Source organism: Taeniopygia guttata, chromosome 15, assembly GCF_048771995.1.
Source record: "Taeniopygia guttata chromosome 15, bTaeGut7.mat, whole genome shotgun sequence".
Classification (NCBI taxonomy): domain Eukaryota; kingdom Metazoa; phylum Chordata; class Aves; order Passeriformes; family Estrildidae; genus Taeniopygia; species Taeniopygia guttata.
Window position 1 is genome coordinate 3,141,941 of NC_133040.1, and position 12,175 is coordinate 3,154,115.

At 43.0% G+C, this 12,175-nt stretch overlaps 2 protein-coding genes across 15 annotated transcripts in view; one reads left to right on the plus strand and one right to left on the minus strand.

The window, feature by feature from the left end:
* Nucleotides 1–3,010, plus strand: part of PISD (phosphatidylserine decarboxylase) — a 24,551-nt gene extending 21,541 nt beyond the window's left edge. For all 4 annotated transcript variants that reach the window (XM_030286038.4, XM_012578126.5, XM_032751313.3 and 1 more), the window contains one exon: nt 255–3,010. In XM_030286038.4, the coding sequence (XP_030141898.3) occupies nt 255–479 (225 nt within the window). In that variant the 3' untranslated portion in view covers nt 480–3,010. The remainder of the gene's footprint in view (nt 1–254) is intronic.
* The window catches only part of SFI1 (SFI1 centrin binding protein), a 26,586-nt gene continuing 17,096 nt past the window's right edge, over nt 2,686–12,175 (minus strand). For 7 of the 11 annotated variants that reach the window (XM_072936201.1, XM_072936207.1, XM_072936209.1 and 4 more), the window contains 14 exons: nt 11,530–11,632; nt 10,946–11,042; nt 10,153–10,313; nt 9,684–9,758; nt 9,332–9,406; nt 8,786–8,962; nt 7,856–7,989; nt 6,839–6,934; nt 6,406–6,658; nt 5,591–5,735; nt 4,692–4,815; nt 3,895–3,997; nt 3,463–3,563; nt 3,119–3,355 (listed from right to left, as the gene is read on the minus strand). In XM_072936201.1, the coding sequence (XP_072792302.1) occupies nt 3,346–3,355; nt 3,463–3,563; nt 3,895–3,997; nt 4,692–4,815; nt 5,591–5,735; nt 6,406–6,658; nt 6,839–6,934; nt 7,856–7,989; nt 8,786–8,962; nt 9,332–9,406; nt 9,684–9,758; nt 10,153–10,313; nt 10,946–11,042; nt 11,530–11,632 (1,654 nt within the window). In that variant the 3' untranslated portion in view covers nt 3,119–3,345. Of the gene's footprint in view, nt 3,094–3,118; nt 3,356–3,462; nt 3,564–3,894; nt 3,998–4,691; nt 4,816–5,590; nt 5,736–6,405; nt 6,659–6,838; nt 6,935–7,855; nt 7,990–8,785; nt 8,963–9,331; nt 9,407–9,683; nt 9,759–10,152; nt 10,314–10,945; nt 11,043–11,529; nt 11,633–12,175 lie in introns of those variants that run through there. The other 4 variants (XM_072936203.1, XM_072936204.1, XM_072936211.1 and 1 more) reach the window with 4 other exon arrangements.

The window sequence follows — 12,175 nt, forward strand, 5'->3', positions numbered from 1 at the left end:
TGCAGCATAACAAAATTTTTAAAAAAATCTTACTACCCTGAAATTAGGGTGTTTCACAGTAGTGATATTGTAAGACTGATCTAAACAATGTTGTCTCCAATATAGACAATTTTTAAAATATTGCTATTGCACCTTTGAACTGTGAGTTTGTGCATGGAAAATGTGTGTGTGTACAATCCACAGCTGTGGTGATGAATGAATACAGAGCACTGAAATCCTCCAGTAAACCCTTCTCTTCTTCCTTCTCTGTACAGGACTTGCACACGAACAGTCCAAGTTATTCTAAAGGTTCCTACAATGACTTCAGCTTCATATCCAACAACAACAAGGAGGGAATCCCAATGAGGAAAGGGGAACATTTAGGGGAATTTAACTTAGGCTCTACAATCGTACTAATCTTTGAGGCACCCAAGGACTTCAGATTCAACCTCAAAGCTGGACAAAAAATCCACTTTGGAGAAGCACTGGGCTCTCTATAGGAACTGTCTGAGCAAGAAGATTTTCTATAAAAAGGGACTCTTCACACCACTGAGTGTTTCATTTACCAAGTTTGTATCACTCAGCAGGACCTGGGTGAGGAGGAAAAAAGATGTCACTGCTGCATTAAACTTGAAAGTATTTGGTCTACATTCACCTGCTGCTGAATGTAGAAACTGAATTGAATGATCATGGATGTATTTGGTACAGCTGCCTTTAAAGATCTTGCCCATGGTGGTTTCAGGCCCACTCTGTGCCTGTAGTCTTTCATGTTCTCCCCTGAATGTGCCACAGGATAATTATGTTCTTACAGCCTCTAAGTCCCTTTTAAGCCTTCCTAGGCAGGTGCAGTGGGAAAGGGTGGAGGTAGAGATTACCTGTATTTAAAGGGACACTGACAGGCTGAGTCAGACCTTGTACCTTCAGTATCTATTTTTCAGACCTTGAGTAAAGAATATATTCTCATATTTATTTTATTCTAAGAAACTCCACCCAAATTCCTAGATAAAAGCAGTCTCTGAATGCACAGATGGCCAAACAGGGAAATTTGCTGTTGTGGCTTCATGGCCCAAAGTAAAATGTACAACAGTCAGTCAGTACAATGAGTGACACTCATCCTGAGTTTTGTACTGTTAAACAGCTTTAGTTCTTTTGTCTGACATTGTCCCTTCAAACATGGACTTTGCACTGTATTTTAAACTTGAAAACAGTGTCTACATTCCAGACAACAGAACTTGTCATCTTGCAATTTTTTTTTAAGATAGACAAAGCTCTGTGTCCTCTTCCTAATCCATTGTTTTATTTTGCTATTCCAGGCCTTAAAGCTTTTGTCTTTATGAAAGACAGTTAACTTCACCTCTTGGATTAAGGAGTTAGAAGACACAGGGCATATTTTTGCTGGGTAATGTGATGGCAACTAAAGTAAGCTTTTTCTTTCTGCTATGTATCTTGTTACTTTGTCACTAAATTCTTGAAGAATTTGTTCCTCTGTTAAAGGAACAAGTAGCTTCAGCTACTTCAGGACCAATTTTTATTGTACAGAGTGAAATGTCCTATGCACTGACTGTGTTTAAAATATTTATGGCTCTTTAAAGAAATCCCCTGTTGCTTCCCAGGTGCCAGTCTGTCCCTCCCTTAACTGGGCAACAACTTCATCTTATTCAAAATACAAATCAAAAAACCACACTGGCTCTGACTTCTACACTCATACTTAATGCTAGGAATGTGCTGGGGGCTGAAATCTTTGTGCTGAAGCTTAATCCACTGTAAAATTTTAAAGCCTCTTCATGACTTCACATCAAGAAGAGTTAAAATCTAACACCTTGGATCTACTGCATGTGGCACTGACAAAAACCACTGCCAAAGTGAAGAGGAATTGAATTTTAAAGCAATGTATAAATCGGTTTTTAAGAATAAACTGTTTCAAGTCCCAGCACTCAAACATTTAGAACTGATTTTGCTATCCAGAGCTTGTTGGAGTGGACACGCTTATGAAACCTGCCTTTGTGCTTTCTGAAAGATTTCTCATACTACTTCCTTGCTTGAGCTACTTTTCTGCTACTTCAAGGAGATGACAGGCTTTGATAAGCTCTGATCTCCTAAAGAAACCCTTCTTTGTATGCACTGCAGAAAATAGAATATAATTTTGTTGTACAAATGTCCAGTTTGCCAAGTCCTGTATGCTTAGCTTGTCATCGGGAAGGAAGCGATGATAAACTGCCTCTAAGTGATGTAGCCCAGCATGAGTCAGATGAGGGTGGCTGTTTGGGTGACAAGCAGGAGAAAATTCATTTGGCTCCAGGAGTCAGTGTTTCCTCACACAGGGTGGAGTTTGAAAGCTTGAAGTGGCTCTCAGCCACCTATCTTGTTAAAATTCTTGGTATTAGCAAGTTTACTCCTGCAGCAGTAAAGTACCAGATACAAGTTATTTAAACCTTTGAGAGTGAGAAAAGAGTAAGGCAAATATCAGCCCCAAGAGGATAAAATTAGGGTGAGCTTTTTGATTGAATTTCAATGTCATGTTAACAAGAGAAAGTGTTTTTTTCCAGTGGATGAGAGAAAAAGACAGCTGAATCTTTTCCTTCTTTTCCACTGGGGTTTATGACATCCAGACAAAGCCAAAGGAAGTTAAAGCTTTAATTTCTTCCTACTCAGCAGCATCATCCATAGTATCTGAAGGTAAATATTAGCCTAGTGATGGAGGAAGGGTTGCTTGATGTTTGCTTTATTAGAAATCTCAGAAGGAAGAGAGGATTCAGCATGCAAGTGGCTGTTGTTTTGATGGTTTTAATACTGTGCAGAGCAAGCTAATAAACCAACATTGCTTGTGATGCAGGGGCAGCAATGCACCCCAGGAGTGAAAAAGTTCCTCGAGGGTACTGATAATGCTGTGAATTTCTCCTGCATGGAGAATCCATTTAATTCAACTGTATCAGTAGCACGGTATTTTTGTATGTCAAAGTGTATGACTTACTGACACGAACTCATTTAATTGCAAACATTTTGAAATAAAGAGTCTTATCTGTGTTGCTTATCTTTGTGGCATGGCAGGTAATCTAAACAAGGTATTGCAAGTGCAGCATGAGGTAGATGTAGCTCCAGTTTAGTTCTGATTGCCTAAAGTAACAATAAAAAAGCAAAATTATTTTCACTTAATTTATCAGATAAAAATGCCATACATAGAACTGTGAATGGATACATCTCTTCCCTCATCCCCTCCTATGAAAGGGGCAAAAAGTCCTACCCCTGAGCTGGGAGGTTGGAAGGTGCACTACAGATCCAGGGCAAGCTGGATCTCTCGCAGGCGGGCCAGCAGGGCCTGCACGTGATGTCTCTCGGCCAGCTGGGCTTTGGTGAGAGTCTTGATCCTCACCTGCAACTGAAAGGGAACACAAGTGCATCAGCATCAACGTAAGTTTGTACAGTGAGGCAATATTTACTCTTTTGACAGCAAGAGCTGCTCCAGCAGCTTTTGTGTTATCTCACTTGAGGCCCAGTACGTGGCAGATTGTGTCACTCAGGAACAGCTCAGGACTGGCTGGAGTCAGGGGTACCAGAACCCACAACTGGCTGTGTGAACCTGGGGCCTGAAAGCAGTGCAGGTCCAGTCTGCACACAGGGAATTGTCTTGAGAAATTGTAGAAAAAATTTGAGATTGAGTATATGAAAGCTGGATCCATACCTTGGAAATAGCCTCAGAAAGGTCTATTGGAGCAGGAGTTACATTTCTGAACAAGCAGGAAGAGGCATCGACACAGCCTGTTCTGCTCCTCAACCTGCTTCTGACTACAAATTCCCCTTGGCATTTCACTAGCAGCTTGCTACACAATTCCTCACCGCTACCATCCGCCTTTAGGTTAAGTGCATGGTACAGTGACAATCACTTCAGTAGCTTCAGTTTAAATGCTGTGTACACACCTGACCCAATTCTTCCTGAACTCCTTGCACACCATCTTGGGCTCCTGGTTGCGTGCCCATTTCCAGCCACTGCTGCAGAATCTGTGCCTGCTGCTGACAGCACCTGATAAAATGGATTAGAAGGATTCTTATCCCAACTAAGAGCTCAACAGTCTAAGCCAACTTAGATTTGCAATTGATACTTGCAATAAGACCCATCTTTTTGTCTCAAACCAGTCAATGGTTACAATCTTTTTAAAAAGGTAAAACCCCAAAACCCAAAATACGCTGGAAAGCAGAGGAATTTGAAAATTGTCATCTCCACCTCCTGCTTCTAGTCCCTGACTTCTTCCTTTCCTGGCAGCTAAAAGCCCCCCAAGCACCATTTCTTTTGAGCATTTTTGTTTTCTTGTTCTAGTAGAGCAGTTACCAAATACCAGCCATATATAATTTTTAATAGAAAGCTGGAAAAGCTCAGTTCTCACTCCTCTTGATAAAATAACTAGAAGCTAAGTTACTAAACTAAAGCTCTGCCCTATTCATTTGTACTGTGTCTTGATTACATGCAGTGATACCTTTGACATGCTTCTGCAAGAGCAGCCAAAGGTATAATTATACCACTTGGCTGACTACAGAAGTAGTTATGCACATACTCTCCTTCACCTGGAGTGAACTCTAAAGGAGAAAACAAAAAGCTCTGGAACTTTTCTTTGTTTCATTCACAGTTCTACTGTGAACAGATTATTTCCAGGGTAGGTACACAGCAAAAGTGCAACAGAGTGGACAACATGAAGGAAGGCTGGCTAAAGGTGCATTACTTGAGTTCCTGCTTCCTGCTGTAGTAGTACTGCATCTGCTGCTGGATATGCCGGAGTTCAACTTCCACCTTTCTCTCCAACATCATTTCTTCTCTGGAACTGTGCTTCTTCTTTTCCCCTTCAGCTGAATGGAAGACATAAGGCACAAGCAATGGAGGTAGAACAGACATCCACTCTTTCTTCTTACAAAAAAAACCCAGAAAATATTTTTAATGACAGGAAAAAAGGAACCCTCCCAACTGCTTTTCATGTGTTTGGTTACCCTGTGACATGTACCTGTTCACCCTAAAGATCAGGTACAGTGAGAGGGCAGGAGTTCTGACAATAGAACAAGCTCTTGAAGACTCAGTCTGAACACATAAAAGATACAAAATGCTCTGGTGGATGGTTCAGTACTACAGATACTGTTTTGGCCTGTTCAGGATTTAGTCTTCACATTTAGTCTAGAAGTAATTAAGTACAGTAGTCCTGCAGAACAAATATCATGCTCTGATGTAATTTTAAACACAATGGGAGGCGCTTAGACACCATCTGTCCCCTTTACAGCCATACTGTAAATACAGGGAAATCTCAGAGACCTCTACTGGATGAACTTCCCCTCCTGAAGCAAGTTCTGTTGTACATACGAACACCCCAGCACCTGAGCACATTCTTGCTAAAAGAATGTTCAAGCAGTTCCCATCCTTCAATGCCTAGAGCAGGGCTTTAGCCCCTAGACTCAGCAGAATCCATACAACTGCAGTTGCCTTCCCAGAAAGGAGCACTGGTACCCTTTTACCTCCTGATGCTGGCACACAAGATTGCCCTGTCTCCCATACATTTTGTGGCAGTGACTTGCAGTCTCATATAGATTAGGGAGGAGGATGAGCAACTGCTGCGGTTTGGATCTGAGGATGTACCTGCAGTCTGGTGACTCCCTTTTCCCATCAAGTCTTCAGGTGACAGCAAATGTGGCTGCAAGTTTGGTGGCAACTTCTCCACAGAATTCTGTTGAGAGTCTTGGGAATGGGCTCCTTTGTGACCATTCACAGGCTGACTTCCTCTCTAGAAGGTTAGAATGATATTGGGGTTTTTCTCAAAGGGTTTTCTTAAGTAAGCCCTACAAGTAGGATGTGTCTGACCTACTTAGTCCTACTCCCACTCAGACAACTCCTGTAGGTGCTGAGGAGCCTCTCTCATAAAATCCCACAGAAGAAGCATAGCTTAAAATATGGGCTCTTTGATTTCTAGCAGGGAGATATTTCACCCATATTAAAACTTCCCATTCTGTGTGGAATAAGGAGCTCAAAAAGCAAGCCCCTACTTGCAGGTTAACTGAATTTCAACTATTTGAAGCTCTCAGAAACACCCACTGCTCCTCAGCTGAGTTTCTCTTAAATCCCTGCAATCTGGACAGCAAACTGTAACTGCTCTGGATTCCAAAGAGGCAGCACCCTCACATCACTTGCTAGGAAAAGATCTGGCTAGGAAGACAACCAGGAAAAAGGTATGAAATACAGAACACCACATGTGGATTGCTTCAGACTAGGGGTGAACAGTTCTTGGGCATTCAGAGGCAGTTCACTTGGTCAGCTTTAAAGATGACAGCTAGAACAAGTGAAAACCAGCTCAACCAGGGCAGTTCAGAAGAACCACAAGCAAACAGCAATAAGGAATGGGCCTGCTGGCAGCAGCCCAGTACACACACTAACTGTTCCTTCAGCAATACACTGACCTCTTCTGAGCCAGCTTTCATGTGGGACATGAAAGATGCAGGACACCACAGCTCTGGCCCCTGTCCAGCTCGGTGCATGTCCTGTGTCCATGGAGGGAGAGAAGCACAAGTGAGAGAGGGATGGGGATGAGCAGCATTGTCCATCTGAGATAGACATTTACAGGTACTTTCTTCCACGTGAGGTGTCAGCATTAAATTCCTGGTCTGTGCAGGACATTTATTCACAGATGTCTGCTGAAAGGGCACCTCTGACCTGTACAGGAAGAAGGATAAAGTCACTTTACATTGCCAGCTGTTGGCCTTGTCCTTTGAGGTCAGTGCAAAAAAGGGGAGACTCCTGTCATTCCTTTGCATAAAGCTCTCCAATTAACTGCTCTACTATGCCCACTGCAAGTCACCCTCTTTTCTTTACTTCTATAATTAGATTTTCTACCTAGTAAAAGGAGGTCCCAGCAGTTCCTTGCTTTCTAGAGATTCCAGAGAGAAGGCAGGCTTCCGTGGTGGTAACCTGGCTCGTTGAATGGCATTTCTGGAAAGAAAAACAGCAAAGAATGCCCCAGACTTATGATTATTGTAAATTGGCATCAGCTGGCATTGCAGCTAAAGAAACAGTCCTTGTTTCATCATTCATCCCTGCTCTGCAACATTCTCCTTGCATGCAATCCTGATTCTTAAAAGATTAAGTGTCAGCCTGTATTGTGAGAATCTAGTTTACCATGTGAATGGTGGTGCCAACACAAAGAATGGTGGAATTAATACAACTGAACAAGGCAGAAACTCTTCTTTTGGCAGCATATACTTGCTTAAAGCAATGTGAAGTTACAATTTTATTTCCCTGTAGGATTCCTGTCCTGCACTGAGAAGATTCATAGACAATTCTTCCTTGCAACTGCCCTATAATAGGAATTTTTTAAGGAATAGCTTCCCCAGGGAAAAGAAAGGGGCAAGAAGAAACTTCAGCTTCTGTACACCAGGATCTTGATGATTATCATTTCATCACATGACTTCAGTGCAAAAAAGACAAAAGCTCCAGTGACACAGTGACATTATCACTTGGGCAAGATAAGCTCTCCCAGTGGCCCAAGTCCCCTCAAAGGTATCTTTCAATGTTTCTCTGTATAACTGTTCTTATGACAAATGGCCAATGTTCCACAAATTCAGTTCTGCCTTGAGAAACACAAAGTGGAAGGTCTATAGCTGAGCTGGTTCTACCTGTCACTGGCAAGTACAGTCACAAATAGCTTCACTGTGTGTGGGCTGATGCTTTGAATTACACAGCAGCTATGTATAACTCTGTACCACCAGCCACATGATGCAGAGCCAGAGTTAAGGATGGAATTAAGTCATCAATGAGAAAACTTGGAAACACACAAATGAGACAGACAGATTACATATGTGCAAAGTTACTTATATGCCAGAAAAACGGGGGAGACTGGAAATTTACACTCACAGGCCACGCAGAACTGAGTCCCCCTCAGCAGGATGAAGTGGTAGATATCTGCATTTTGAAGGCCATGGCTCTTCCTCTGATGAATGTTCTCTTGTCTCAGGACTAATATCAGGATTTTTAAATGTCACTTGCTTCTTCAGAGGTGGCAAAAAAGAAAAAGGCTTATTTAATTTCTGGAAGAGAGCCTCTGTTTCCACAGCATGGCACAACAATACACTGACTGGTGAAGACTGCAGGCTGCCTGCCAACACAAAGAATAGCAAAGCATCTGATGGCTGAGAGCAGGAAGCACCATGGAGAAGGAACGAAGATTTCTGATGCCCTCCAAGCCATACCAGCTCTCTAAACTAAATCAAAGAGGTTCACTGTGGTAACATTTGGGTGAGGAAAATTAACTGGGTACTTCTGCACTAAGGCAAGCTGCACATTAGCAAATGGAACAACTGGTATCCTAAAAACCTGGAAAAGAGCTGGGAATGCTGCCCAGAAGCAAGAAGAGAGCAGTCAATACAGGCATCCTTTTCACACACAAGGCTGGGTTGATACTCAAAGGAAGAAGTGACACAAGCCCACATATGAAGGTATAAGCAGTGCTAAAGCTAAGACAAGATCAGATGTAGTCTCTAATGCTTCATTCTAGCACAGAATTTAGAGACCTGACCCACATGCAAAGGTTTCAATCAGGACTATTGTCTATGGCAGAAATTGGCCAGTTTTAAAATAGTTTTATTAAGAAAGGTTCCCAATGAGTCTGAAGTCCTCTAGTTTCAGCTGAATTAAATGCTTTGAACCAGAGATAGAAGTATATGCAGGATCTAAACAATAGCTGGGATGTGGACATGCACAGACACACAAACACACATCCCACACACAGAGCAGAGACCACAGCAGCCTGGTTCTGGATATATATCTGTGCAATCTCTCTTTCACCTCCAGCTGGAGCTGGGTATGGACCTGTCCCTGCAGCTGTTTGATGCCAGCAGTGTTTCTCAAGGCACAGGTTACACCTTCTCTCAAAGGAGCTGTGTGGTGAACTTGTGTGACCTTTTCAGTGCCATCTTTCTTCTCCTGCTGCCCCTTGGCAAACCTGAGCCAAGCATCAAATACCTAAAACAGGAACAATGAGAGCTGTGAGTATTACACAGACAGGTTCCAGGCCAGGGACTCCCCCTGTAGACAGAACACTCTCCCTTCCACTGGATAGGAATAGGCAGAGCTACAGCAACAGCAGGACACTGCCACAATGACAAAGGGACAGAGATTTAAGTCAGCTGAGGCCAGATGGGGAAAAATGTGCCTATTTTTAAATCAGCTACAAAATTTTAGGGAGTTTTCCAGCACCCCAAAGTAATATACAGCACCCCAAAGAGGAAAGGAAACAGACATTCAGTGTGCACTCTGCTGACTGCAGTCAAATCTGCACGTGATCTGCACATCAAACTCACCTGCTTGCCCCTGCCCTGCACAGCCCCTTACCTTTCTCTGCACTGAAAGGGACCAGTGCCACAATGCTTGCACTGTCTTCTGCTTTTCCCATTGCTGCTGCAACAGCTATTAGGGGGGAAAAATGCACAGCAACCAGGTTAGGAGTTCACATACTCAATACCAGGAACACCAGCCAAAGCACAAGCAAGGAGGAAGTGATGGTAGAGCCAGAGCAGAAACACCCTCAGTTCACCCAGTCTATAGAAAAGTGTCTCGTGCTAGCTGAACGAAAAAAATTCTGAAAATGTTTATATAAAGTTTTCTTGGTCCTTGGGTAAACAGAACAAGAAGGGAGGATGACTGGCAAAGAAGCTAGATGTCTACTCAGGGAAAAATTCCTTACCCGAGTTTTCCAGCAAGAGAAGGAAGCAGAGCAAAGTCTATGAGTCATTAGTTCATCTCCCCTTCTCTGCAGCAGCTGCAAGGCAACCAAAGCAGTGAGTCACTTGCAGACAAACCCCATTTATCTAGCCAAATGCTGTTGGAACAGCTAGCAAACAGCCTTTATCACCCTCTCTTTGCTCTGTTGAGGCCACCCTCAATACCCAAGTGCCCTACAGTGTAACCCCATGTGCAGACATCACTGAGCCCAGCAGAGATTTAATCTGCAGTAAGCTCAGGTTGCCTTGTTAAGTCTGTTAGGTCTATGAGTTACTTCAGGCAAGACACAGCCATGCTCCTTCCTCCTCAGTACACAAAGCTCTCATGCTCCTTCTCAGCCCGGACTGCCATTCCCTCCACCAGGGAGCACAGTGTGTTCCTCCATACCCATTAACTTCCCACAAGCTGGGAAGTTTGCTGATCCTTCTCACCTTTTTCCCAAGGCGCTGCTGATGATAATTTTTCCATTTCACCAGGTACTTCTGGAGCAGGTGCTGCTGGTGGTGCTGTGCTGCCCTGTGGTGCTGAGCCTTCAGCATCAGAGACTCCCTCATCAATTCCTTCCAGTGCAGAAACAGGCTCTGTAAATGCACTGTTAGGGGAAAAGGGAGATTGTTAATCTCAGTGTATCAAGTGATCAGCTACTCTTCCCGACTGTTTCAGCAATACTCAACTTGGAAACACTCAGCACTGACAGTATTCAGTATAGGGAGAACTGTGAAACACTTCCTGTAACACACAGGGAGCTGTGACTCCAAGTCTTCCCTGCTGCCACTGACATTCTTTACAACCTTTAGGAAAGCCCTCTGTGCTTCAGAGTCCTCATGTCAAGAATGTACCATGGTACCATGAAAATGCTTGCAGAATTTGAGGGTCTTTCAGTAAGAATTACTAGAGAAAGAGTGAAGCAGTAATTGATAAGACTACTTGCATTGTGCTCAAAACAGATGTCTGAGGTTCTCAAAATTAGTAATGGAAATTCCTTTGAGGAAGGAAGTTTTACCATCCATTATAAGGTAAAAAGAACAAACAGAAACAAAAGTAACACAAGCAGCATTCAGCAGATCACTGGAGTCCCAATTCACTCTCCATTCTGTGGGGACATCCTTTGTAAGCCAACAGACCATCCAGTAACTTAATCTGTACAGATGACACAGCATACTGCTTGTGGCTCATTCACAGACAATGAGGACTTTTGAGAGTTCAACATCTACACCAGCTCACCTAAATCCAAATGTTTTCTGGCCTCCACCACAGCTGTCACCTTCAGATGGCGGTGACAGGCTTGTAGCCAGGCAGTGTCTCTCCACTGCAGCAGCACCTAAGGATGCAATGCAAACAGGAGATGGGACACAGATTGGCACTGCAATGGAAGGGGACACAATGTACTCCCTCCATTGCTGGTAACATAACCATTTCCACCTTATTTTTCACATAAGGCTCAGCAGACAGAATGTCCTACAAATTAAAGGCAAAAGTATTTCAGAGGGTCCCCTTGGCGTTTTTCCAGGTGGTCTTCTCTTTCATCCATCCCCTCCCTGCCCCATCTCTCCAATACTACTATGCTATATCATGCTACTGGCTTTTCCTTCCTTCTAAAGAATGAGAAAAAGGGAAAGAAAAAACCATGAGCTCACAGTGACAAGTTTCAGAGACACCTGTAAAAATAAGATGAGACTCCCACTTTGCAGATCTCTCTTAGTAGTGGCTCTTAGATTTAAGTTTTTGGTCCTTCTAATTGTATTATCTGACCCCTGCCTGAACCAGCACCTTTACTGAGACCTTGGCACCTGCTGTACAGACCCTACCTTTGACAGGATTGTTCTCCTGTAGTGCTCATCTGCCCGAGTAGTTGCCTCAGATTCATGTATAAGAGCAAGAGCATTTTCTCTCCACGTACACACCACCTGTCTGAAGGCAAAAATACACACAAAAGTTAAACACATTAAGAATGATTCTCACTTGTTCATTTGGCACTTTCCTACTCACAAGGGAACCAAAACCAGCTGCATCTATAAATTCAGTAGTGCAAACCAACTTCTGCCCCTTCAGGTCTCTGCTGAAGAGAAGGCAGTGCAAAACAGAACACAGTCTGAAATGCAGCAGCTTTCAGCTGAGCCAATCAGGCTCTGCAAGTGACTCAGGCTGTATAGCATTAAAATAAATAAAGTAACTAAATATCTACAATGTGATAATATCTTTAATCACTGTAATGCAAGAGAGGCTCTGCATCTTCCAGGCTGCTTTAATATCCTAACAGATGTAGTTAATACCATAATGATGCAGTTTGATGTCTGATGACTCTTGCAGGACTAATCAGAGATTTAAAAAATATTCAAGCAAAACAAACAGGAAGAGGTTGATTTCTTTTACCTAAATGATCTGCATGCAAAGAAACAGCAATGCATGGCAGAGTCCACTCCCAGCACCAAACATTCTGAATGCTACAAAAGA